At 53.6% G+C, this 26,313-nt stretch overlaps 1 protein-coding gene across 2 annotated transcripts; it reads right to left on the bottom strand.

The window, feature by feature from the left end:
* Positions 1–26,088, bottom strand: FECH (ferrochelatase). Of its 2 annotated transcripts, none has more exons than XM_078862342.1 (11): positions 25,964–26,088; positions 17,420–17,534; positions 15,385–15,504; positions 14,420–14,568; positions 8,934–9,068; positions 8,654–8,760; positions 7,141–7,239; positions 6,371–6,478; positions 2,937–3,101; positions 2,603–2,662; positions 1–2,219 (listed from the first exon to the last, which is right to left on the bottom strand). In XM_078862342.1, exons 1-11 carry the CDS (start codon positions 25,995–25,997, stop codon positions 2,085–2,087), a joined length of 1,227 nt encoding a protein of 408 aa, XP_078718468.1. In that variant the 5' UTR covers positions 25,998–26,088; the 3' UTR covers positions 1–2,084. The 2 variants fall into 2 exon arrangements, with proteins under 2 accessions (XP_078718468.1, XP_078718467.1); XM_078862341.1 differs by having other exon boundaries at positions 17,411–17,534; positions 25,964–26,085.
* Between the last annotated feature and the right edge of the window lie 225 nt (positions 26,089–26,313).

Below are 26,313 nucleotides of genomic sequence, written 5' to 3'. Positions count from 1 at the left end.
CACGTCTAATCTACGTATTTTAATAACAATGTCAAAGTATCAACCAGTGTCTTAGGGTAACTCGATACATCTGTGGCAGCAATTCAACAATACAATGAAAAAAAACTCGCCTAACGAAATGCGCACAACACACCACCAGTTTGTATTAAGTAGGAATTTCCAAGGCTCCAATGTGCTTCGGTTCACCAAGTTCATTTGGTGACGTTGTAGATAGAGCAAGTGACCTGCCAGCAAGGCCAGATCGCCTCCCCTCTCAATGCGAACATGCCTTTCTCTGCACAGCTGATGTGTGAGTGTCACTAATCTCTGCTGCTGCTGCTGCTGCTGCTGACGCACTCGGTCCACAATCGCCCGATGAGGCTGCAGTCGGCCGCTCTGGCCGGGCCTGTGCCGATGGGCGGCTGTTTGCCCTCCGGCGCTGCTCCCGGTGTCACACACCGAGACTTCTCAGTGGCACTCGGTTAAACATCACGCACCATCCACAGGGAATCGCAGCATCACCTTGCACTCGACCTACAAGTACAGATGTAAATGAACCTCGTGTGCGAGGTTGATATGGCGCTCCCTGTCATGAGCACGACCATCGCGACTATGCAGTTTACCACGATTCAATAAACGAATCCGATCTTGACCCTTTCCCATTCCGATGACGTACGTGTCCCAATTCCGTTCCGATGCCGTACGTGATGAGAACGGAATCCGAAGTACAAGGACATGCGGGAGGGCGTGTGGCGCCAGCGGTCGTGGAGTGCGGTCGTGTCGCTACAGTTCTCCGTGGTGAGTACGACGCCTTTAAAAACAACGGCGCTATGCCTCTCTAAATAAAACGAATCGCTCGCGCGTTCCGAGATTAAGCGGCGAATGGGACCACCACACCCTGCAACTTGCAGACGTCTCGGAACGAGAAAGGGGGTGAAGTGTCCTCGACAGTGGCGACTCGACGTGTACGGGGTGCGAGCCCAGAGCTGTGCACGATCCCCAGCTCAGCAAGAAGGGCAAGGAAGGGGGGCTCAAGGCTCCACGAGCGTTGTTAACAATCCACGTGCTACGTACGGCGCGAAAGAAGTTCAACGTGCATACGTACATGGAGCGCTCAGCTCAACGCGTGTGTCTAGAAGCGCACATGAGAAAATGAGTTGTATAAACTCGTATTGCATAGAAAATAGTCGATGCTCACACGCTCTGCCTTCTGCAGTAGCCACACAGATGTCAAATTTTACGAGCAGCCCGATCGGAGCTTGCCTGGTGCAAAAGCTGGGCTGTGCGCTCCAAGCTTAAATCGGAATATCGGGCCTCAACCTCCCAGAATGATTTGTTGACCTTTGACCTGTACCGATCTCAAACCCAGGCCCCATGGCAACTCCCTTCCTTGATGTATAACACTCGGGGGGGTGTTAGCCGGAGGTGAGCCCACGAGACAAAAAGTCACCACGCCACAGGCTTTGTAAATGTCCCCATACCCGATGGTCGTCCTCCTTCCCACAAGATGTAAAACGATCCTTTGGTTGCGCGGGGGTTGAGGAGGTGAAAGGTCGGGAGGCCCCACATCAGGTTGCAAAGAGCAGATGCCCCCACACACCTAACGGGGCACTCCCGGCCACAATGAAAATGTGGGGTTATAGATGGAGCTGACTTCAACGGAGGTATACTCCAAAAACAAATAATATTTCAATAGGCAGCCATCACAATTCCACTTTCTGGAAAAGGCACACATAACAACAGAGTTTCCGCCAAATTTTCACAGATAAAATTTCCTCAGACAGTTTCCACTTACAGTGAACTCGGACCGTAGGTCACATGAAAACTTGTCACTGCTTCCAGAAGATTGGAAATGTGAAGAAAACGATGCCACGCAGCACAAAAATATGCTTACGACTGCAAACCCATGTCACACGTGTCATCGTAATCTTCTGAGACCATGATGCTCTCCCCCCCCCTTGCCACCCTACCCTCCGACCCCTCCCTCTTACCGCTATCCACTCGGCATTCAGGTCACGGGTCAGTGCCCAGATTAGGCTGATGGTGCCCCCCCCCCCTCTTAGCCACGCCCCCTCACCACCCCACCCCAGCAGGCCGAGGCTGGGTCACAGCTTCTGGTTGGCGAAAAATTCCTTGGCTTTGCCGCACGTGGGGTTCACGCAGAGAGGGCAGCGCAGGCCCAGCTGCCGTGAGCACGTGCTGCCCGACTCCAGGTGCACCTTGACGAGGTCGGCCATGGCCTGCAGGACAAGGGGGGTCGGCGCAGAGAGCGTTGTTACTCTGGACTTGACCCAGTCCAAATGCCCCGGGTGCACGAAGCCAAGTTCAAGAGGTTAACAAGGTCAGCCGAGGGTTAAGACGTGGCCACAAGGCGCCAGAGAGGGGGGCGGCCGCTATCGCCGATAAGACAACATCAGTGCGAAGGCCGCCACGCATCTGAAACCATTGGGATTTGACAGCACGTCAGGGGCCGCACTAAAGGCCACCAGGGGCCACACTAAAGGCCACCAGGAGCCGCTAGTGACCCGCGGGCCTTGCGATGAAGACCACCGCCACAACGGCAGGCTTAGCACGACAGGCCAAGGGCAGGATGGAGCGACTGTGCGATGAGCGGGGCGAGTACCTCGATGAAGACAGGGTTGGCATTGAGTGACTCCGCTCTCCTGATGTTCTCCACTCCGCACTGCACGACAACACGAGCCGGGAGGACGCAGGGTTAAAGCAACAGCTCCTACCTCGATAGCAACATGTCACCGCCAATTAGTGGCGGATGGCGGTTGTCGTTGTCGCTGCGGTCGTTGTTGTTGTTGTTGCTGCACGGGCGGTTAAACGGCGGCACGACGGCCGGCACGCCGCACTACGGAGCCCCGCTACCCGAGGTCCGTTCCCGGGCCACGGCCGACGAGACGCGCGAGCGGCGGCGGTGTGGCGATGCCCCCCCCCCCACCCCCACTCACCTCTCCAGCGAGCACCTGCGCGTACTCGATGTCCAGCTCGTGCAGCGTCTCGATGTGGTCCGTGGTGAACGCGATGGGCACCAGCAACATGTGCCGGTTGCCGCGCTCCGCGAGCCCCTTGATGGTGGCGTCCGTCTGCGGGCCGAGCCATGGCATGGGCCCCACCTGCGAGGCGAGACGACGACCCCCAGCGTCACCCACGACGACGACCCCCAGAGGAGGAGCGGGAGGAGGAGCGGGAGGGTGACTCGTGAGTCGAGGGCCACGAGATTTGAGCGGAGCGGACCCCGCGGTTCGAATAGAGCACAAGGCGGAATGGAAGGTGGGTATCGGAAAAGTATTCGAAGCTGCACTAAGGGTGCGGATGACCTCGGTCGTTGTCACCTATCGCTCGTCGTCAATCCCTTCAGGGATGACCACATCCCCGGACCCACAAGGGAAAGGTGGAATTTCCACTGCTGGATCAAGGCTGACAAGAGGAGCGAGAGGCACCCTGCACGCCTCCCTGGAGCACGGGGACACCAAAGCGTGCCCCGAGATGAATCGACCACTGCTCTGGAATTCTTACAGCCATCAGAGGCATCACCTCGTGTCCTCCACCAGAGGCATCACCTTGTGTCCTCCACCAGAGGCATCACCTTGTGTCCTCCACCAGAGCCCGACAGAGCCACCCTCAGGCTCCCAGCGGTGCCAGCTCAGCACTCTGAACTCCTGAGTCACCGGGACACCTCTACTTGTTTTATTATTATCACGCTTGTTCACTCAGGAGAGCCTCGGGACTCTTATTCACAAGGATCCTGCCAAGTTGATAATTGGTTTTTAACCCTTTAATCTGCCAACAAAACTGACACCTTTTTAACAATTTTTTTACTGCCAAATGAGGTTCCAATGGTGTATCCTGCCAAGTTGTTGCAGCATGGAGCGATGTTCACTTTGTGCGATCCCAAATTGCGTAATTTGCGAGTAACATCTCATCGTTTGGATGTTTTTCGCCCGACACCGGTGACATTGCGTGCGGGGTTTTCTTTCATCTATGGGAGAAAACCGGAGGAGCCGGGAAGAAACCCATGCAGAACAGGGGGGAGAGAGAGAGATAACACACAAACTCCGAGCATGTAGGCGCCCGAGTCGGCATCCGAACCCAGGCCCTTGTTGCTGCGAGGCAAGCGAGTGCACCACTTGCGCCACCCTGCCACCTAAAAAGTAAAACAAAAGACAAATCCGCCAAACGCGCCGCGCCCGTGGCCGCCAGCCGGCTGAGGAGCGAACGCAAGGAGAGCGGCGTGCGCGCACCGCTGCGGGGCACGCGGGGAGCACTCGCGGCGATTTCACAGCGCGGGCATCGCCGTTGCACTAACTCGACAGGGGGAGGGGGAGGAAGATATGGAGGGAGGGTAGGGAGGGGAGGGAGGGGAGGGAGGGACAAACTTCAGCCGGGTGGTGAAGCCTGGGCTCCGCTTGAGCATCGACAGAACTCCACCGCTCAATTAGCAGCGCTGCTGTCTCGACGCGAGGGCGAAAGCGGCGATTGATTTTTATTTGGTATTTTGGTCTTTTGGGGTTGTATTTTTTTGGGGGGGGGGGGGGCGGGCAGGGTGGGGGGTGTTTTCTGTTGTTTTTGTTGTAAACCCAGGGGGTGTGTGTGGGAACCTAACGAGGTCCGACAGGAGGGATGCGCGTGGTCCCGTGAGTTTCCAAGGGGACCTTTTCGGTGTCTCGCATCCCAATTAGGCGGAGCGCGGCAAACGGCCGATGTCACAACACGGATGCCGCCGTGACGTGACGCCCGCCCTCCTTGCTAGCGCTCTCACCTGTGGACAGCGATGGCGGGGGGGGGAGGCGTGGGCGGAGCGGCCGATCTCAAGAGCGGCCGGGATTTTTCTCTCCTCCACCCCCGCGCTCGTTAGAACACGGCGTTTGAAAATTGTCCGCGCCAACGTTTTGATTTTGCAAGCGTCCCTCCGCTGCGTCTCCTCGCCGACCGTCCAAGGCGCTCGCCGGCAACGTTTTTTGCGCCACCAGCCTGGGACGGCTTTATGGGTGGAGCTTTGTCTCCATGTCTTAATGGCTAGCGGCGGTGCAGCGGTTGTACGCACCGCCGCTGCGAGCCCGGTGACCCAAGTTCCATTTCCGCTCACGACCAATGACGGTGGGCGAATATTTGAAGCGGGCGGTGCTGGGCCTCTCCTAGATAGACTCGGCCTCACGCGAGCAGCTGGGGCGGTGTGTGGTAACCGTCAGCATTCGGGAGTCAGAGGCGGCCGGGCGTGGTGCTGGCCACCCACCCCCCTTTTGCGTGCCGTGCGCAGACCTTTGTAGACGCTCGCTAACAGCACTCGCCCCAAAAGTCTGTTAAGGCTACACTATCGCTATTCGTGTGCCAATTAGCGTGCATTGTGGCCTCCGAGGAAATAATATTGCTCACACAAATGGCTTTAATAAAAAATTAAAAATACAGCCCTTTGTCGATCCATTGCCGGAGTAAAGGCTGCGTACACCCGTCAAGGGGGTTGCATGAACCATACTTCAACCACGCCGCGGCTTGGTGAAGGGAGTGGCTCGGACCGAACTCGTTCACCGGTTTGACGAATTCTTTAGCGCAATGCGACGCTAACTAACGGCGGTGCGGGTGCGCCGCCACAGTTGGCGGTGTAGGAGCGGTGGGGAAGCACCGAGACTCTGAGTCGGCCGAGAGCCATCGCCACCACACCCATCGGTGTCGAAACGACGGCAGGACACTGGACGGCGGAAATCTCTCACGGCATCTGGGTCGGTTGAACGCAACGGAACGGGCACGACTGATAACGACGAAAGATAACGCATTTCACAACAACCTGGGGCGAAACCCCATGCCCAAGCCAGACACGCCGCTACCCACAACTTGACAGGCCGCGTCGACGGACAGCCTGAACTTGCTGCTGCAGCGGCGGCCGCCGCAACGGGGGTATTGTGCTCACAGCGTCGCGCAGTAGAGGATCAAACCCACGGCATGAAATACACAGTTACGACAGCTTGAGCATTGCATGGCTTCATCGTATTTTTACAACAGGCCACTGGAAGTTTTGGCGACATCGACCAAGGTTGCCTCCGCTGTGGCAGAGCAGACGGACCTCGCAGTGAGACGGTTCCGGAGTTCAATTCACGCTTGAGGATCGAATTGGCCCATCGTCCCTTCACGCCTGTGAGCAAAATAGCTGTTATGAAAATACCCAATAAAAATGTAAACTTCTTCCGGGATGGGAGATGATACCGTGCAGGAGAGAGGAAGCCGTGGGTGCTTCCTGACGACGCAACTCGGGTTGCGAAGCTACTATGCACGGCACGACGCAGCACGGCCTCCCGCAGCGTATCTCTGCGTCCACACAGCCTCTCACAGTACTGTATCTGTGTCCCCCGTAGCGCCGTCTCGCGTTGCCAAGCGCCCCGCCACTCACCTTCGACTGCCACACCAGGCGATACGGGTGACTGAAGTTGAGCTGCTCCATGACGCGCTGCACCGTCGCCGCCACCTCCTGCGGGTACGGGTCTCCGCGGTTCACTACCTGCGGCCCGGACGGGGTGGTGGGTGGGCGAGAGGATGACAGTCACGCGACCGGACACCAGGCCCACTGCGCTGCAATAGCTCTTTGTCAGAAGCGAGCTGGCTCTCACAAATGATAGCTCAGCAAAGTGGCTTATCAACACGTGGAAATTTATAGCAGCCAAATACTCTTAAAAGGACGGTGATTCTACATGTGGAGGGAAAAACCGGAGGACCTGGAGAAAAATCCACGCGACCACAGGGAGAACACGCAAACTCCAAATATATAAGTATCGTTCAGGTGGGGATCGAACCCAACGACCTCCCCTGCATGGCACACTGGTTCGTGCGCTGCGTTACAAACCTAACGAACAGGGTTCGATTCCCGGTCACGACCGCCATCGGTTAGCGAATGATCTCTGAACTCGTCCTGGCAACGCCCTTCAACTTGAGACTCAGCCTTGAGAACGAGTAGCTCGTGCGGTGTGTAAACATCAGCACGGGAGAGACAAAGGTGTCAGGGCGCGGTCCTCGGCCACATCACCCCCTGGCGCTCCGTAGACGCTCGCTCGCCGTACTTGCCACAGCGGCCCATTCGTGGGCCACGCGGGACCTCTGTGCCGTCGCTCGTGTGCCTCTGTGCACGCGTGCGAGCGCCGCGCGTGTCAATGTCGCCGCACGTACAGACATGGGCAGCGAGTGCGCCGAGAAGAGGATGACCACGTCTCCCCGGACGTCCGCGGGGAACTCCTGCAGCTCCTTCTTGATGTGGTCGGAGAAGCACTGTGGGGGGGGGGGGGGCGGGGAGGGTGGAGACTCTTGTGAAGGTGAGAAGCATATTGAGTCGACGCTGACAGCGGTTCGATCGACAAGGCGTTGTCGCTCTCAAATGAAAGGGACGACTCCGGCTCATCTCGCTCTGCCGGAAGAGACGCCGCGGACCGCGGAGACGAAACACGCACAGAGGTGCTCCGCTGCTAGGCAACAGCGGTGACGTATTTTCTCTCTCGCTCTCTCTCTCTCTCTCCCCGTGCTTCTCTTTGATCTGGTGTTTGTAACGGTCAGCCAAGCGACATCGTGTTTAACCTCGCACTTTGACGGAGAGAGCAAGATCAAAACGTAAGCGGTGCTGAATGAACCGGTTTTATCGACCCCAGAGGGATGATAGGCCGAGTCAACCCCCAAACAGGATTTGAACTGGCAACCCTCGCGTCTGTGAGCCACCTGGCCACATGCAGTGGGGCCACACATCCACCGACTACTGGACATCCGTGAAAAAGAGCTTTATAGCTCATCGGATTCCTCCAGTATAAACAAATATTCTGATTGTGATGGGACGGCACTCTCCTTTCCCTGCTGGCGTGCCCGAGTCAAGGGTGTAAATTCCACAATCCTCTGGCAAGTGCCAGTCTATCCATACCACACAGGGGTACGAATCGTACGGCCCATGGCTTTGTTTCACACGTGAAAGCCACGCCCGCACGCAGCCCCCACCACTGACTTCCATAAAAAACATCCTACGCACGATATTTATCCATCTCCGCTTGCATTTTAGCCACACAACCCGGGCGCAGGAAGGTCATATATCTATCCGAGCTGGCACCACTGCGCTTGTAATGTGAGGCAGGCAGGAGGGCGATGGGCACGGCCCCAGCGTGACGCAGACGAAAGTTTAGCGTCAGTCACACGTGTGACTGACGCTAAACTCCTCACCACCAATGCATTGCACCACTCGGCCTAACCCCCAGCCAGCCAGGTGGCCGAGCGGTAGAGCGAGCAAGCGACTCACAGTCGGAAAGGTTAAAATAGTTGGGTGGGGGTCTATTCAGCCCATCATCCCTTGGGGTCGATAAAACTAGTACCGCTTTGGGGGATAAACTCTCCCCCATCGTAGGAATGAGGAATTTCCACCGCTGGCTCAGGGCTTTAAACAGGACATGACCACCACCTGTGTGATTTAAAAAAAGCCTCCCCCTCCACCAGACCAACTTCCCACAAAGTGGCATCTGGCGTGCAGAGGTTGCCGAGGCGATCGTCGTTAACTGCGAGCCGACCGCTCTCACCGCACCGCGCCCACCGCACCGCGCCCATGGCCACACACCAAGGGAGCGCGATTCTGCCGAGTCGAACCGGCACCGGGGAGAGAGCGATCGTACGATTGAACGATCGAGCAAGCGAGCGATCGAGCGAGGCTCACCTTAACGAGGCCGGGATGCGTGGGCCAGCGGTCGATGACGCTCCACGCCATGCGGGGCGGCGTGCCACGCTGCTCGTAGTGCCGGTAGATGGCGTTCAGGCTGCTCCCTGCACGACGACAAGCCACAGACGCAGCGGGGCGCACACGCACACGCGTCACGAGCGGTACGCACGGGGAGGACCAGGCCTCGATTGGGCCCCCCCGGAGCGTGGGCCTTCGTTATCAGCTGTGGTGGACACCTGTGGTGGAACAGCTGAACTGCGGGTAATGTGGTGGACACCTGTGGTGGAGCAGCTGAACTGCGGGTACTGCGTGAAGGCCACTGCCCGCTGGATGCCGTCGCGCTCCATCTCCTCGATGGTGTCCTCCGTGAGGGGCCGCACGTAGCGGAAGCCGATGTAGAACTTGTGCGGCGCTGCCCTCGTCGGACACGCAAAGCAGCAGCACCACTGTCACCACCACCATCAACATCGTCAACTTCATCAGCATCAGCATCATCACCGTCAACATCAACACCATCAACACCATCACCGTCGTCACTATCAACACCATCGGTCACCTCCATCAACACAGCAATGTGCAGCGGCTTCAGATGCAGTTGCATTTAGATGCTAGAGGGACACTCGTTGTGATCTCTGCAGGCCACATTGTTGCAGGTTGTTATACACGTGTGTAATGATAGCAAGTGTGTGTGTATGTGTTGTGTGTATGAGTGTGTGTGTATGTGTTGTGTGTATGAGTGTGTGTGTGGATGTGTTGTGTGTATGAGTGTGTGTGTGTGTGTATGTGTTGTGTGTATGAGTGTGTGTGTGTATGTGTTGTGTGTATGAGTGTGTGTGTGTATGTGTTGTGTGTATGTATGTGTTGTGTGTATGAGTGAGTGTGTGTGTATATATAACACGCGCTACGTTTCATGGGCACGCAGGATCGCGAGACTAAAGCACGGAGCCAAAGCCGAGTGTCGCTCGAAAGCCAGACGAGACAGAAGCGGCCCTTAAGTGCCTCCTATGAACTCAGCAACCCGAGTTCGATTCCTTGCCACGGGTAACTATCGGTGTGAAATATCTGAAACGGTCCTGGGCCTCCCCTAGGTCGACTCGTCCTTAAATCACACATGGTGCGGTGTGGGAACCGGTGTTTGGCCACGGCAGTCCTTCGTGTGTGTCGTCACACCGGTATTAATAGGTGCTCGCTAACGGCACTTGCCCCAAGAGGCTTAGTCACCGGACAAAGACGTGGCCACTGCATCGCGCGGCGCTTTCAGATGCGCTTCTGCAGCCGTCTGGAGCGCTCTTCCTTCCGATATTAGGAAGCCGCTGGAGCTTTGCACTTTTAAATCATCATCGAGATAGAGAACTAATTTCTCTAAAACCGATTCTAGTGTTTAGTTTGTTGTCCTTCCCCCACACCTCCGATAAGCCATGGTTGGCTACGAACGGCGCGAAAAAAGTTCAACATGCATACAAGAATCTGAAGGCTACACGGGCATCTTTGAGCGTTTACATAAACGGGGATTCCGTTTCAAAGTTCACGCCGACGTCTAAACGCCTTGCATAACACCTCTGCGGAGCAACGCTTCTGCCTCAGGGTGAGGGTTTCACAGTGGAAGAGAATGCAATGAGGGAGGTAGCCGTTTACAGGCTGCCCCGATGAGCACACCAACGTTCATGAAACAAAGCGTCGGGCGATATCAGCGGTGCACAAGGGCGGACAACGACGCGGTAGCGGCGGCGGCGTCCGTTGATGACGCCGTGCGCGCGAGTGGCCTTGTAAAAGGAAAACAAACTTTCAATAGGTGAACGTTTCAGGCTACGAAGAAATTACGTTTTTCTTTTCAAGGCAACGCTATTGACTGTTTAGGTTTTTTTCGCCCACCGTTTACCAAGTAACTTTGACACACTTAACATTTGTATTTTTAATTTTAGAACCGTTTGTCAATTACAATCGAGCAGCGGCGACGAAACTTGTTGGCACGCTCCGATCCGGCCCGTACGAGTTCGATTACTGGCCACGACTAACATCAGTGGCAAAAGAGATATCCGACTCTTCTCCTGGGAGGCTTTATTCATCAACCCACAGCGAGCAGCACGTTAAAGAGTGGTCAAACAATCGCGTCGATGGACAAGAACTTGGGAAGGTGTTCATCCAGCAGTGGATTGACAGGTGATGTAAACTCCGATTTATTTATTTGTTACAAAGTTTAGCGCAGCATCTCAGCAGCGGTGGCCGGATGTGCCCGCAATGCCATCAGCCACCTTGGGGCCGGCTGTGCCCCCCTCTCCACTTGAGTGTGTGTTTAATTATATTGGATTAACACAACCCGTTTTTGCACAATAACGAATGGGGGGGGGCATCTTCCTGATCAATTCTGACCATGAGATAATCCAATTCACAGATAACAGGATTGCAGATAATTGCCATTTCCACTCTAATTTCCCCCACGGTGAACCAAGAGAGCCCTTTGCTATATAATATCTCATCAACAAGGGTGACCGAGATAAAACCAAAAAATCATCACCATTAGCCAGTGCCTCTCCACTGCTGCACGACAGGCCTCTCCCCATGCCACTCCGACCCCCATTGTCCCACAATGCTCACTCCTTGACACATCTCAGCACTCGGTTGTCCTCTCTCATCAGGCACGTTCGCTCATTTAGACGGCCATCCCGTCGCCCGTCGCCCGTCTCGTCCACCTGTCCCTCGTCCCTTCGAGCGGCGTGTCCCGTCCAAGCCCGCCGACTCTCTCCAACACTCGGCGTGATGCGGCGCCTGGTCCCAGGTCCTCGCTTCCTGATTCTTCCATTGACATTCCGTTCATTCTTTACCTCAGTTGCTCCCGTCCGGTCGCGACCTCTGAACTCGCCACCCTCTGAACCCCGAGACGTCGTTTTACTGCCACTGCCACTGCCACCTCCCTCCCCCCTCTCTCTTCGCTTCCCTCGGCCTCCACTCCGGAGTTCATCTCCCCTCTCGTCTCCCCCGCCAGCTGCCCTCACGACGCGCCCTGCCCCCATTCCCACTCCCAGGTTCCTTCGCTCACAACGGCAGCATCGTCGGTCAACGCCCCCGTTATCCTCCTTACTTCTCCATTCCTCAACGACATCCCTTCGACTCACTCCTGCGCGGTGACAGCACGGCCGCGTTTCACCGCAAGGGGCGGTGGGGGGTGCAACTCAAAAGGATGCTACAGGAGGAAAACCATAAATAAACGCGGTGAAAATTGTAAATCAAACAGACTTGGCTGCCGGGCCGCTTTTCTTGGCCTGCAGTCAAACCTTGCACCTTGAAACCTCGACGGGGGAGGGGACGGGGGGCGCGACCCCCTCCGCGATGGGGCCCCGCGCCCTGCCTCAACGTGCAGCTCAGCTGCCTCACGGCTACAGCGAGACTCCCCCGACTGCCAAGCCGGTGATTAAACGGCAGGCCGTGTCGCCCGCGGTCGACAACGCTCAACACCCTCTGCTTTGCACGATCGCGCTGCGGGTGCCAGCTGGCTGACATGGGTGCCTCGAAGATCAAAGCCATCGCCTTGTTTTTTAGTTTTAATTACAGTCAGTCCTGCTATAACGCTGCGCGTTGTTTTCATAACGCGAATTGGATACAATGCGATGAACGTATGATTCACTAACAGATTTTTGTATAACACGGATACGAATTGGATATCACGCGATTGAACGATCGGAGGAGCTACGTCGTGAGAGTAGGAATAAGCAGTCGTGCAGCTGCTCCTGCGTAAGATCGCACGAGGCGGGATGCTGCTGGATGCTTCTAGATGGTACCCACACACGCCTCAGTCTTTGTTTCGGCCTGCGTACGCATCTCTCGTGTTATCGCGGAATGTGCTTTAGCCGACATTCAGCAGTGGATAGATACTGGCGAATGATGGACAAAACCAGAGCAGATTTTTTTCTCTCCAAATTTGGGATTTTAGCCACGTATGTACGTGTGTATGTATGTTGAACTTCTTTCGCACCATACGTAGCCAACCATGCGAAGCCAACCTATAATTTTTTTTTTCCTTTTAGGGCAGTGCTATTGACGCACATTTTGCGTGGTTTGTTGAGCCAGAGGCGGCTTCCCGAAATCAAACCCAGGACCTCGACAGTTGCGGGACGGTGTGTCCGGGCGAAGCTTCAGCGCCCAGACTCACTCAGCCATCTCACCTTGAATGCGTTGATGATTCGGTTATTTGGCTCATCAATCCTCCTGACCCAGCGGGTAATCCTATTCACGGCTAACCTGGTTAAGTCGCTTATTTCTGAACGGACATGAACCCGGCAGCGCAGTGGTGTTGGCTCAGTACTCCCCACGTGGCCATCGTGAACCCCATGGAGCCATCTGGCCACCTCAATGTCACCGAGTCTTTAATGTCACCTCCTATCGGCACTTTGGTATCGATGCCCCACAGAAACCGCTGTCACGGTGGGTGCCAATCGCTCCTCCGAGTGCCAATGGGATTTCAGCTCCTTCCAAATAAAGGTCTTTGGCAAAGAACGTGGCACAGAAGCTAAAAACAGACTCACATAGGCGTGGAGAGGCCGCGCGTTTTGTAAGTCGGACACAGAAAAAGCACGTGGATCAGAGAGCGAACGCAACTTTAAGAGACGCCATGGTTACTGTTCGGATTTGCCAGTGACAAAGTCACTCTCCTAGCTGGAGGTGACGACGGCCACTGGACGAGACTGGGAAAGGAATGGCCACCCAGGCAGAGGACACGCCCGGGGGGGGGGGGGTGCAACCACCGCGGGGACGGGCGACAAGCTCGGCTCACGCGCAGGTGCGGGATGGACGGGGATGACATCGCAAGATTGTTGGCGCCACGGTGGCGAGGAAATGTTTACTACCTCACCCTGGTATACAGGAGGTCGTGGGTTTGATCCCGACCCTGACGACTGTATATTTTGAGCTTGCGTGGAATTTTTCTCTGGGTCCCCCGATTTTTGCCTCCACATTTAGTCCACGTTACTTCATTGAGCTATCATTTGTGATAGCCAAGTCGCTTCTGAACAAAACAGCTACATAGCTCAGTGGGGGCCTTGCCTTGTAAACTGAAAAATAGTTTAGTTTTAGTGATTGACGGCAACTCCTTGGGGAGGCCTTCATCCAGCCGAGGCGAGATCACGGCTGATGATGACGGTGCTGACAGGTGGCACTGACTCTCTTACTACTACTTACTACGACCACCATCATAGTTCTGTTATAACATTACTTATCTGTGGGCTTTGCTCCGACACGGTGCCTTGTTGCATTACTCACTGCCAGCTATCTGGGGAGGCATTTCTTGGTCTCGTCATATGAACGGCAGTTGCACAATTTCGAGCTGGTTAAACAAAAAAGTCCATTGCGAAAGAGTCCATTGTGTGCTGGGCGCTGTGGCCCAAATGCCACGTTTGGAAAAATGTGAAACTGCTCTGAGGATTTAGCGAGGCAGCCCCCGGAACCAAAGCGCCCGCCACTCAGCCCTGCTGGACTGGCTGCCTCTGCGGCAAACCAGCGAGCGGTGGCGAGAGACAGAGAGCGCCGAGGGCTGGGTGTCTCGGCCGTGTCTGATGTTAGCGAGCGTGCATGTGAGCGTGTGTACGTACAAGCGAGCGTGTGCGCGCATGTGTGTATGTGCGTGCGTGCATGACCGTGCGAGCGAGCGTGAGTGTGCGTGCGAACGAGCATGTGCATGCGTGTGCATGCGTGTGCATGTGAGCATGTGTGAGTGTGCGTGTGAGCATGAGTGTAGAGTGCGAGTGTGTGCGTGAGCGTGCGAATGCTCACCCGAGCCAGGGCACATGTGGTCGAGGAGCCGCACCATGCCCTCGCCCTGGCGGCTCGTCCACAGCTTGATGGGGGAGCCGCCCCCGATGCGGCTGTACTGCTCCTGGATCTTGGGCGTGCGTCGTTTGGCGATCCACGGAGCCAGTTTACTAGAGGGGCACACGCACACACACGGGGAAGGGGGCGCACACAGGCGGACAGACGGGCGCACGCACGTTACCCTGCCGTTTGTTCCTCGTTATCGCGCCCGTTGTCGTTGGGAGCGGCAGCGTGGCGGTGACGCCCGATGCCCCTCGAAGCAAGAACGCCCTTGGTTCTAATTCGCGACTCGGGCGCCTTTCTGCACGGAGTTTGTGCGATTCCCATGCTCTGCAACGGGTTTCCCATCTGGTGGCCTTTTTGTCATCCAACCAGTCCAGTCATCGTCCGGACGATCAGTCGATGAATCGATTTCTCAAATAATCGGAAAACGCAACTCTCCTTCGTTTGGTACTTGGCCCAACGATACCACCAGGCTATGCATAGCATCTGTGTGTGCGCGTGTCCACCCGTTACATCATCACCTCTTGCAGCAGCAGCAGCAGCATCATCAGCAGCCACAGCATTATCAGATGGCGCGGGGGCGGAGGGGGTGCGTTAACCCTGCCCCCCTCTCCCAGCCGATGTGCAAATGCGTAAATGTCACCGCAGCATTTCATTCCAACAACATTGGTGATCTTGGGCAACACTGGTGGCACAGGAGCCAAGCCCAGCCCTTCAATCAGCCAAGCAGCCGATCTTAATCACTGGCAGCAGTTGCCACGAGCGAGCGGTGGGCACGCCAGTTGGCGCCATCCCACGGTAACGGTTTCACGGCCAAGAGACGACGCGTCTTCACGTCGCGTCACGGGACGGGGCGTCACGGGACGGGGGGCGTCACGGGACAGGGCAACACTCATGGCGTCCGGCGCAGGGAGTCTCCTCACCTCTGGGCGGGCAGGGGGATGAGGTCTTTGTCCAGGAAGAGGCGTTTGAGGAAGTCGTGAACGTCGCCCGTTGTTTCGGGTCCCCCCATGTTGAGCAGGAGGATGCCTGTGCGGGGCTTACTGGGGGACCACGGGCGTCGGCAAAGACAACTTTTGATGAACATTTCACGTTTGTACAACGCAGCAAAACGTAAGCAGCATAATAGGTACTGCATATTTTCAGATTAACATGATCCGTTGCAATGTATACGACTACATGTACCTCCCTCTGGTCTTGCCATCTGATAGGCTGACAGTGATGACATCACCTTTGCTCCTCTATTTAAGACCAAAACGGGAAGACTTCTTCACAATTCTGGCTAATCATCCGATGAAGCTGGTTGTAATCACCAGCTAAACGTCGTACTCGAATTGTAAATGTTGTGGGTTTACTCTCCAACACACCGGTGTACTGAAGTAGCAACTAATTGGCACGTTTTGCTTACGTGACAAATCTTACTAATTGGCTGTGTCGGGTGGTGGCGGGTTTACCGACACATTCATATTTACGCGATTGAACCCAAAAAAAAATACTATGGAGCATACAGAGGGTGTCCGCGTGCGGTAAGGGTGAACGGTCCATTCCCAAACACCGAGTTGTGATCTAGGGCAGCAAGAGAGTGGCAGAGCCGAGAGAGAAAGGAGAATATGAAGCAAACAATCCACGTGACCACGGGGAGAACGTATAAACTCCAAACATACAGCAGGTGTCATCAGGGTGGGGATCGAACCCACGACCTCCTGTATACCAAGCGAGGTAGTTAACATCTCGCCACAGTGTGTAGCGGTTATTAAAGTACGACGAGAGCCCATCTCGACTGCTGTCTATTCTGGCAGGACGATGTGTGCCGCAATTATGATGTCCAAAGTCGTTCAAGCGGTGCTCATCTCCTGTTTACAGCTCTCAGCCAGTGATGGAAATTACACATTCATATATCGGGGCTGAGTCTATCCATAGGACAACTACTGTTGACTTCCCCACACAAAGTGGTACTAATTTTATCCACCCTGGAAGGATGATGGGTTGAGTTAGCATCCAAACCAGGATCTGAACTCGTTTTGAGTGAGATCGTGTTGGTTGTTGACACTTTTGCCCAAGACATCACCCACCTTTAAATCACGAACACGTCTACAGGAGTACAGCAAGTAGGCTGCAGAAGCCAGTCTATGCAGGGTTTCAGTTCTGTACCCCTATTACGTGTGTGCGGGGGTTATTTTTTCCCTAAACGCTCTCGCTTTGCTTCCAGAACTAAAAATACCAAAGAGGAAATGGCCACGCCCTGAGCAGGTCCTTCCTGCATCACGTCGGAGACCCGATGAACGCTCGGATAACTCAACGGCCTCATCCACGTTCAGCTCTACGTAAACAAACATTTTTCAACGTGAGAAAAAAACCAAAGCAACGCCCCCCGCCGAGTCTCAAGGTTCGTCCGGGTAAAACGTTCAATGCGTGGAAAATTAATTTGCACACGAGAGAAAACCAAAACATTTCCAAGACAAAACTCTCACCCAACTCAGCTCACACAGCCTGCCAGTCTGTAAACCCACTTGCTGTACTGCCACCTGCACCAACTGACTGCTGAAGTGTACAAGGCGTTTTGGAAGAAGGTGTCGAGGCGTTTTTGGGGAGGGGTAAAATTTCAAACGGTGCCCCTGCGCTGCATTTTGCAGCCGGCACGATGCCCGACGTTTCGCTCCATGCTCTGGGAGCTTCTTCAGGAATAGAATTGAGAGGCTCACGCTCTCCCTTGACGATGCCGCGTTGCCGGCCACTGCCGTCGAGCGTTTGATGGGGGCGGTCCGACCGACGTTATTGGCTTTCTTCGCTTGTGCGCACCGGCTCATCGTTGCTCGTGCGTACGCGGCGAGACCCGGAGAACGCCGTGCTGAACAAAACCGCGGTACGACCCGAAAACGCTCCGTCAGAGAGCTCTGCTACTCGTCGAGTCGTCTGTCTGAACCGCACGCCGCAGGTCCGGCGACCTACCACACTGACTTCGGCGGAGCCTTGGCCTCCTCGGAGAGGGCGGCGACGGCGGAGGGGGCGGCCCTCGACTGCCAGCGGAGCAGCACGGGGGCGGCGCGGCGCGACGCCACCGGCGCCCAGAGGCCTGGGGCGACACAGGGAGAGGGGCGCCATGAACACACGGAGCAAGCTCACTCACGACACACTACACACTAGCAACACGCTACACATAAACAACACGCAGTGCGTCACCGCGACCTTACAACACACTGCACGGCTCACAACATGCTACACACTAACACGACACGCAACGCAGCACACAACACGCGGTCTGTAAACGCGTCCTTAGACGCAACTCGCTCCCACTGCACACGTCATGGCAACGCTGAACAACAAAACGCACATGACGCTCAAATCTTCTCCAAGTTGGGCAAAGGCTTCCAATTGTCTCCCCGGTTGCGACGGTGGCAAGAAGGAACGGAGAGGGAGACGATGATCACCAAAAGCAGCGATGACTGCGGCAAGGAGACCCATGATGCAAACGGGAGGCCAGGTGGGAGAGGCCCAGCGCTTGTGGAAGCCGGGGTCAGCCACGCAGGTCAAGGCAACGACTGATTAACCCGAGCACTGTCCAGCAATGCTTTGGGCCCTTGAAATCAGCCCATTGGAGAAACCATTGGCAAAGGTTGCCCAACACTCATCTGAGCAAGGGGAACACTTTGACACGCGAGTTGTATTGTAAAATTGTGCGCGCACGCGCACGGCTTAGCGACATGCCATGGATGTATTCCCAGCCACCGAGCGGCAGAGAAGATAAACATCAACCGACGGCGCAACGCAGTGACATGTCACAATGTCCCCCGACGGTGCAACGCGAGTGGAACGCGCACAACACACAAAGATCCCCCACGTCGTCTCTTCAGCCTGTTGGAGTATCAGCACTGATAGTTGAAGCACTGTTAGTTGGAGTATAAGCACTGTTAGTAGGAGAATAAGCACTGATAGTTGGAGTATCAACACCGTTAGTTGAAGCACTGTCATTTGGAGTACAAGCGCTGTTAGTTGGAGTATAAGAACTGTTAGTTGGAGTATAAGCGCTGTTAGTTGGAGTATAAGAACTGTTAGTTGGAGTATAAGAACTGCTAGTTGGAGTATAAGCGCTGTTAGTTGGAATATAAGAACTGTTAGTTGGAGTATAAGAACTGCTAGTTGGAGTATAAGAACTGTTAGTTGGACTATAAGAACTGTTAGTTGGAGTATAAGAACTGTTAGTTGGAGAATAAGAACTGCTAGTTGGAGTATAAGAACTGCTAGTTGGAGTATAAGAACGGCTAGTTGGAGTATTAGCACTGTTAGTTGGAGTATAAGAACTGTTAGTTGGAGTATAAGCACTGTTAATTGGAGTATAAGTGTAATGACATAATGACATCTGCTGGTTGGAAAATGGAAGCACGGGTACGGGCACCACTATAAACATCATCCAATCCCAAAGGGAGAGGTATCTGGGCCAAAGGTAAGTGGCACGGGCTGGCCAAGATACTCCGGGACCCTGCTGGAAGGTTCCACGAGAGAGCGTGGCCAGAGGCTGAGCCTAGCCGCACCTGCGGCAATAATAAGCGGGGGCGGAGGAGGACTCGTGGACGGTGTGTGGAGTCTTGGGTCCGGACTGCGTCGCTGCTCGCCGTCATCTCTCTCTGTCATCCGGCCACGTGGCGGATCTCCTGCCGAGCTCCACCACCCTCGCCGGCACGCCGGCAGCCAGCGGCGAGGCCGGGAGTGGACGGGTGGAACCACGCCATATGATCGACCGTGTGTGTAGCCTGTAGGGACGCTAACATCTAACTGTTGTACTCGGAAAAGGCAGAAGATAGGGTTGTGGCCTGTGTTGTGCCCGTACGTGAAATAAAGAAGAGTACCCTCTACACGACGTGTCGCGGAAGTCGCTCAATACATAAGCACTGTTAGTTGGAGTATAAGCACTGTTAGTTGGAGTATAAGCACTGTTAGTTGGAGTATAAGCTCTGTTAGTTGGAGTATAAGCGCTGTTAGTTGGAGTATAAGCACTGTTAGTTGGAGTATAAGCACTGTTAGTTGGAGTATACGCACTGTTAGTTGGAGTATAAGCACTGTTAGTCGGAGTATAAGCACTGTTAGTCGGAGTATAAGCACTGTTAGTTGGAGTATAAGCACTGTTAGTTGGAGTATAAGCACTGTTAGTTGGAGTATAAGCACTGTTAGTCGGAGTATAAGCACTGTTAGTCGGAGTATAAGCACTGTTAGTCGGAGTATAAGCACTGTTAGTCGGAGTATAAGCACTGTTAGTTGGAGTATAAGCACTGTTAGTTGGAGTATAAGCACTGTTAGTTGGAGTATACGCACTGTTAGTTGGAGTATAAGCACTGTTAGTCGGAGTATAAGCACTGTTAGTTGGAGTATAAGCACTGTTAGTTGGAGTATAAGCACTGTTAGTTGGAGTATAAGCACTGTTAGTTGGAGTATAAGCACTGTTAGTCGGAGTATAAGCACTGTTAGTTGGAGTATAAGCACTGTTAGTTGGAGTATAAGCACTGTTAGTTGGAGTATAAGCACTGTTAGTCGGAGTATAAGCACTGTTAGTTGGAGTATAAGCACTGTTAGTTGGAGTACAAGCACTGTTAGTCGGAGTATAAGCACTGTTAGTTGGAGTACAAGCACTGTTAGTCGGAGTATAAGCACTGTTAGTTGGAGTATAAGCACTGTTAGTCGGAGTATAAGCACTGTTAGTTGGAGTACAAGCACTGTTAGTTGGAGTATAAGCACTGTTAGTCGGAATATAAGCACTGTTAGTTGGAGTATAAGCACTGTTAGTTGGAGTATAAGCACTGTTAGTTGGAGTATAAGCACTGTTAGTTGGAGTATAAGCACTGTTAGTTGGAGTATAAGCACTGTTAGTTGGAGTATAAGCACTGTTAGTTGGAGTATAAGCACTGTTAGTTGGAGTATAAGCACTGTTAGTTGGAGTATAAGCACTGTTAGTTGGAGTATAAGCACTGTTAGTTGGAGTATAAGCACTGTTAGTTGGAGTATAAGCACTGTTAGTTGGAGTATAAGCACTGTTAGTCGGAGTATAAGCACTGTTAGTTGGAGTATAAGCACTGTTAGTTGGAGTATAAGCACTGTTAGTTGGAGTATAAGCACTGTTAGTTGGAGTATAAGCACTGTTAGTTGGAGTATAAGCACTGTTAGTTGGAGTATAAGCACTGTTAGTTGGAGTATAAGCACTGTTAGTTGGAGTATAAGCCCTGTTAGTTGGAGTATAAGCACTGTTAGTTGGAGTATAAGCACTGTTAGTTGGAGTATAAGCACTGTTAGTTGGAGTATAAGCACTGTTAGTTGGAGTATAAGCACTGTTAGTCGGAGTATAAGCACTGTTAGTTGGAGTATAAGCACTGTTAGTTGGAGTATAAGCACTGTTAGTTGGAGTATAAGCACTGTTAGTTGGAGTATAAGCACTGTTAGTTGGAGTATAAGCCCTGTTAGTTGGAGTATAAGCACTGTTAGTTGGAGTATAAGCACTGTTAGTTGGAGTATAAGCACTGTTAGTTGGAGTATAAGCACTGTTAGTCGGAGTATACGCACTGTTAGTCGGAGTATAAGCACTGTTAGTTGGAGTATAAGCTCTGTTAGTTGGAGTATAAGCACTGTTAGTTGGAGTATAAGCACTGTTAGTTGGAGTATAAGCACTGCTAGTTGGAGTATAAGCACTGTTAGTTGGAGTATAAGCACTGTTAGTTGGAGTATAAGCACTGTTAGTTGGAGTATAAGCACTGTTAGTTGGAGTATAAGCACTGTTAGTTGGAGTATAAGCACTGTTAGTCGGAGTATAAGCACTGTTAGTCGGAGTATAAGCACTGTTAGTCGGAGTATAAGCACTGTTAGTCGGAGTATAAGCACTGTTAGTCGGAGTATAAGCACTGTTAGTTGGAGTATAAGCACTGTTAGTCGGAGTATAAGCACTGTTAGTTGGAGTATAAGCACTGTTAGTTGGAGTATAAGAACTGTTAGTCGGAGTATAAGCACTGTTAGTTGGAGTATAAGCACTGTTAGTTGGAGTATAAGCACTGTTAGTCGGAGTATAAGCACTGTTAGTCGGAGTATAAGCACTGTTAGTCGGAGTATAAGCACTGTTAGTTGGAGTATAAGCACTGTTAGTCGGAGTATAAGCACTGTTAGTTGGAGTATAAGCACTGTTAGTTGGAGTATACGCACTGTTAGTTGGAGTATACGCACTGTTAGTCGGAGTATAAGCACTGTTAGTTGGAGTATAAGCACTGTTAGTTGGAGTATACGCACTGTTAGTTGGAGTATAAGCACTGTTAGTTGGAGTATAAGCACTGTTAGTTGGAGTATACGCACTGTTAGTTGGAGTATAAGCACTGTTAGTTGGAGTATAAGCACTGTTAGTTGGAGTATACGCACTGTTAGTTGGAGTATAAGCACTGTTAGTTGGAGTATAAGCACTGTTAGTTGGAGTATACGCACTGTTAGTCGGAGTATAAGCACTGTTAGTTGGAGTATAAGCACTGTTAGCGAACACTTGTGAAGGCCGGCATGGCGCACGTGGGGGCTATTGTGGTCCGAATCACGCTCGGACACCCTCGTCTCCGCAGCGCTCGCGCTTGCGCACCGCACCGGGTCCTTAGTTGAGACTGCATCCACACAGGAGACTCCAAGGACTGGTCCAGAGAAGCACCGCTGGTGTAAGCGACAGCCGGGAATCACACTCCGATCCTCATGTGAGAGGTGGTGGCGATCATGATGAGGTGGTGGTGGTTTTCTAATTGCTGCCCCAACTCCTGTCTCCTGTGCCTCTCTCTCCATCTCCCCGTCTGTTCCCTCTCTCTCGCTGCTCTATAATCTCTGTAAATGCGTTCTCTCCAATCTCTAACAGTCTCTCCCCTCTGCTCTCTGTTTTCTCTCACTTAAAACGGATCTTTGCCACTCGACTAATGACCGGCAATTTTCTTACGCCTTGCGGATGACAACTCGCGTCCCACAGGCCAGATGTGGTCCACGAAGGCCCTTAGGAGAGGCCCTGCCGAGCTGTGGCCCACCGAGCTGTGGCCCACCGAGCGATGTGGCCCGCCGAGACATTACAAGATACAGACGAGTAAGAAGAAAGATAAACGGGAGATAAGAGAAGCGGAAGATAAGAAACACGTACAGATGTGGCGACACATTACGACATCAAGCCACATGGAATCATGACGTCAGAACCAAAGAGTATAGTATATTTATATACTCGAGGAATCCGAGGAGTGATAAAGCTCTATTTCACAATGTCCAGTCGGGGCGCGTCAGAACGATGAAGTCACGTGGCCTGCCAGCACGTGCCCACGGTATCATGTGACGACAAGGCAGAAAAAAAACTAACTGCACCTACGGTGATTTATTCCAAAATCTCTTGATACGCGAACCAATCGGCCATCGGAGCTGTTCGGAAACCAACCACGCATTATGTCGCTCAGTCCAGGGAACACCACTTTTGGCAAGGTGATGCTGCTTGTTAGCACTTCTACATACATACACGCTTCGCCACCCTAAGTGTGGGTGCTGCAAACTGGGCGCATTCAAAGGCAACTCCTCTTCGCTGGCAGATCAACAAAATGGCTCCTTTAGACCCCCGTCAGTATATCGGGCGAAAGTGAACCGTACTTACATTTGCCTGGCCTTCGTGAGGCCAAATCACACGCGAAGTTTGACCCCGTGAGGCCAAATCACACGCACACTTTGACCCCGTGAGGCCAAATCACACGCGCACTTTGACCCCGTGAGGCCAAATCACACACGCACTTTGACCCCGTGAGGCCAAATCACACACGCACTTTGACCCCGTGAGGCCAAATCACACGCACACTTTGATCCCATGAGGCCAAATCACACGTGCACTTTGACCCCGTGAGGCCAAATCACACACGCACTTTGACCCCGTGAGGCCAAATCACACGCACACTTTGATCCCATGAGGCCAAATCACACGCGCACTTTGACCCCGTGAGGCCAAATCACACACGCATTTTGGCCCGGTGAGGCCAAATCACACGCGAACTTTGACCCCGTGAGGCCAAATCACACGCACACTTTTTCCCCCGTGACACCCCGACAGACACCCCGAGCCAGGCTTACACACCAACGTGACGGAGGAGTGGCGAACAGTGGTGCTGTGATTAGTGCACCGTGCTACGAAGACCATTGACCCGAATTAGACTCCTGACCACGACTAACATCAGACATGAACTGAGGCCGGTTTTACATGGAGACGGAATGCAGACTTCTGTTTGTTTTATGGGCAACCGAGGTCACCGCGACTGAAAGCTGTGCTCTCAAGCTTTCTTACGCTTGACCGTATACATACCTTGGAGTAAGCTGTTCCATTGACCGGGAATTGGGCCACAAAACGTCCTAAAGCATCCAGGAAAAGTTGCGCGCAAAAATCCCGCTGTGTAACCTGGACAAAGTTATCCACTTAGACGCAAGCCCTGTGCACCCGTGCCGGCCACTCGAGAGCGCCTCTGCTCATTGTGCGGGCCCCTTTTACCAAAGAAAACAGCACCGTGCAGAGTCATCTTGGCCACAGCGGTGGCGGTTACATTTTTTAAAATTTGCTGCGGAATTGACCCAGCCGTGTAGCCCGGCGTTTGTCAATCCACTTGCCAGAGAGCGTCAGAGACTTAAATCGCCTCGTGCAGGGCGTTTCACCGGTAGCCCCATGAAGCGCGAAGCGGTTTTGAGAGAATCCACGTCGTACGTTGAATCGAGTCGTGAGAAGTCTAAATGAAAACGGGGCCTCGCCACGCACACCATGCTGTTGTTTGGCCACACTTCACCACGCACGCACAAAGACCCCCCGTGTAGCCTGAACTGACTGTTGGGACAAGTGCTGTTAGCGCACGAGGGGGTGGGTGGCCAGCACCACGCCCGACCCTCTGGCGATATTTACACACCGCACCAGGTACTTATTTGAGGCCAAGTTGACCTAGGGGAGGCCCAGGACCGGTTCAGATAATCGTCACTGGTTTTGGCCGTGAGCGGAAATTTAACTCGGGTCGCCGGGTTCGCTAACCACTACACCACCGCTCCCCACACACACAAAGCTAAAGACAAAGATCCCCCGTGTAGCCTTAACAGACTGTAGGGGCAAGTGCTGTTAGCGAGCACCCACACACACACAGGCACACACGCACGCTGGTCAGTTTGGGTTCGTGAAGGTTCGCAGGCGAAGCATAGAAGCGGGAACACGTAAGTACAGTCCAGTAACAGCCCGATTCACGTCTCCCCCACGTTTCACGTCGTCTCCCAAACGCGTTTTTTAGTTTGAATTATTCGCTGCCGTCACAACGACCCACCCGTTCCAAACCATTCACATTCGACACCACACAGCATCGCCGGTTCCGATAATAACCTGATGGGGGGTAAGGGATGTCCCGATAGGAGACGGAGCGATGGAATCGGCTCGCGCGTGGGGACCGACAGCGTGGGGAGGGCGGCCTTCATCCAGCAGTGGAGCGATCGTGGCCGATGATCCAAGTGAACTTAAACTCCCCCCACCACGTGAAACCAGTGAGAGAGTTCATACGGTGGAGGTGGTGGAGTTGATCAAGTTCAAGTTAATTTAGTAGGTATAGCCCTGTGAGCCATTCGGCTCTTGAATCGGGTGCAACCGCAACAAACAGAAAACAAAAACATGAACAAAAAAACATCTTAAAGTGAATATGTGACTGAGTGCAAACAGAAAATCCAAGAAAAGACAGCAAAATATTGCAGAAAAAGCACCGTACACCAACGCTGTGTGCAAAAATCCCAGTGGGATGCAAGTCAAACAACAACAACAACCACAAGACAACTTAGATTAAGGCCATCAGTCTAACTCTGTACTACAACAAACAAACATGGCCAAACCAAAAAACTTTCGAAAATCAACCAAAATAAAGCCATAAAAGCAATGAAACAGTGATCATAGGAACTGAGACCGAATTTTCACAATAAATGACGTAAACAACATGTACTACCAAACTCTGCAGCCACAGCTGGCTGCATGAGTCACTCCACAACAGCAGGAGCAATCAGTCGGAGTATCAACATTTTTCAATGCACCTTTGCACCGGAGTGTTTGCGAGCGCCTATTTGTAGTGGCGAGTGGGGGAGTTCGATTCCAGACCACGGTCACCATCGCGAGTGACCGACCGAGTCGAGTCTAAAACAACAACGCATGCCGCCGTGCCGGCTATGCACGAGAGGTGCTCGCTCACGCCATTCACCACCAAAGTCACCTCACCACACCGCGTTGTGCCAGGCTAGGTGCACTTTCACTTGCACATCAACACACGTGAGCGCGCGCGTGGTGGCGTCCGGCACGGTGACAAGATGACAGCGCTCGCCTCCCACGGCCGTTTCCGATTCTCTGACAGCCCCCACCCCACCCCCCACCTCCCACCAAGTCCTACAGACAGAAAGCAACAGCGGCGAGAGCTCGAGAGGAGAGACAAAGGCGCGCGGGAGGCTGCTGCTGCTGCTGCTGCTGCGTTCACTGCTCACCTCTGCACACGCGACCCAGCACCGCCGCTGCCATCGCTGAACTGTGATCACGTGGAGCGGCGGGGCGGGGAGGGGAGTGAAGGTGGGGGGCCGGGGGGGCAGCTGAGACCACGCCCACTCGGTCTAACCACGCCCACTCGGTCTAACCCCGCCCACTGAACCCGCCCACTAAACGCAAACCCCGACCCGCTGGCTCCGCCCATTCGGAGTAGTCTCGCCCATTTATGCTAAATACTGCTCAGTGACCCCGCCCACTAAGGGAGACCCCGCCCCACTTATTACAACCCCCGCCCAGTCATTTTTAACCACGCCCACAAACAAGACCATAGCCCAGCCCACAACGGGTAAGC

The sequence above is a fragment of the Lampetra fluviatilis genome, chromosome 13, assembly GCF_964198595.1.
Source record: "Lampetra fluviatilis chromosome 13, kcLamFluv1.1, whole genome shotgun sequence".
In the NCBI taxonomy this organism is placed as follows: domain Eukaryota; kingdom Metazoa; phylum Chordata; class Hyperoartia; order Petromyzontiformes; family Petromyzontidae; genus Lampetra; species Lampetra fluviatilis.
This window is presented reverse-complemented; position numbering and strand designations above follow the sequence as displayed.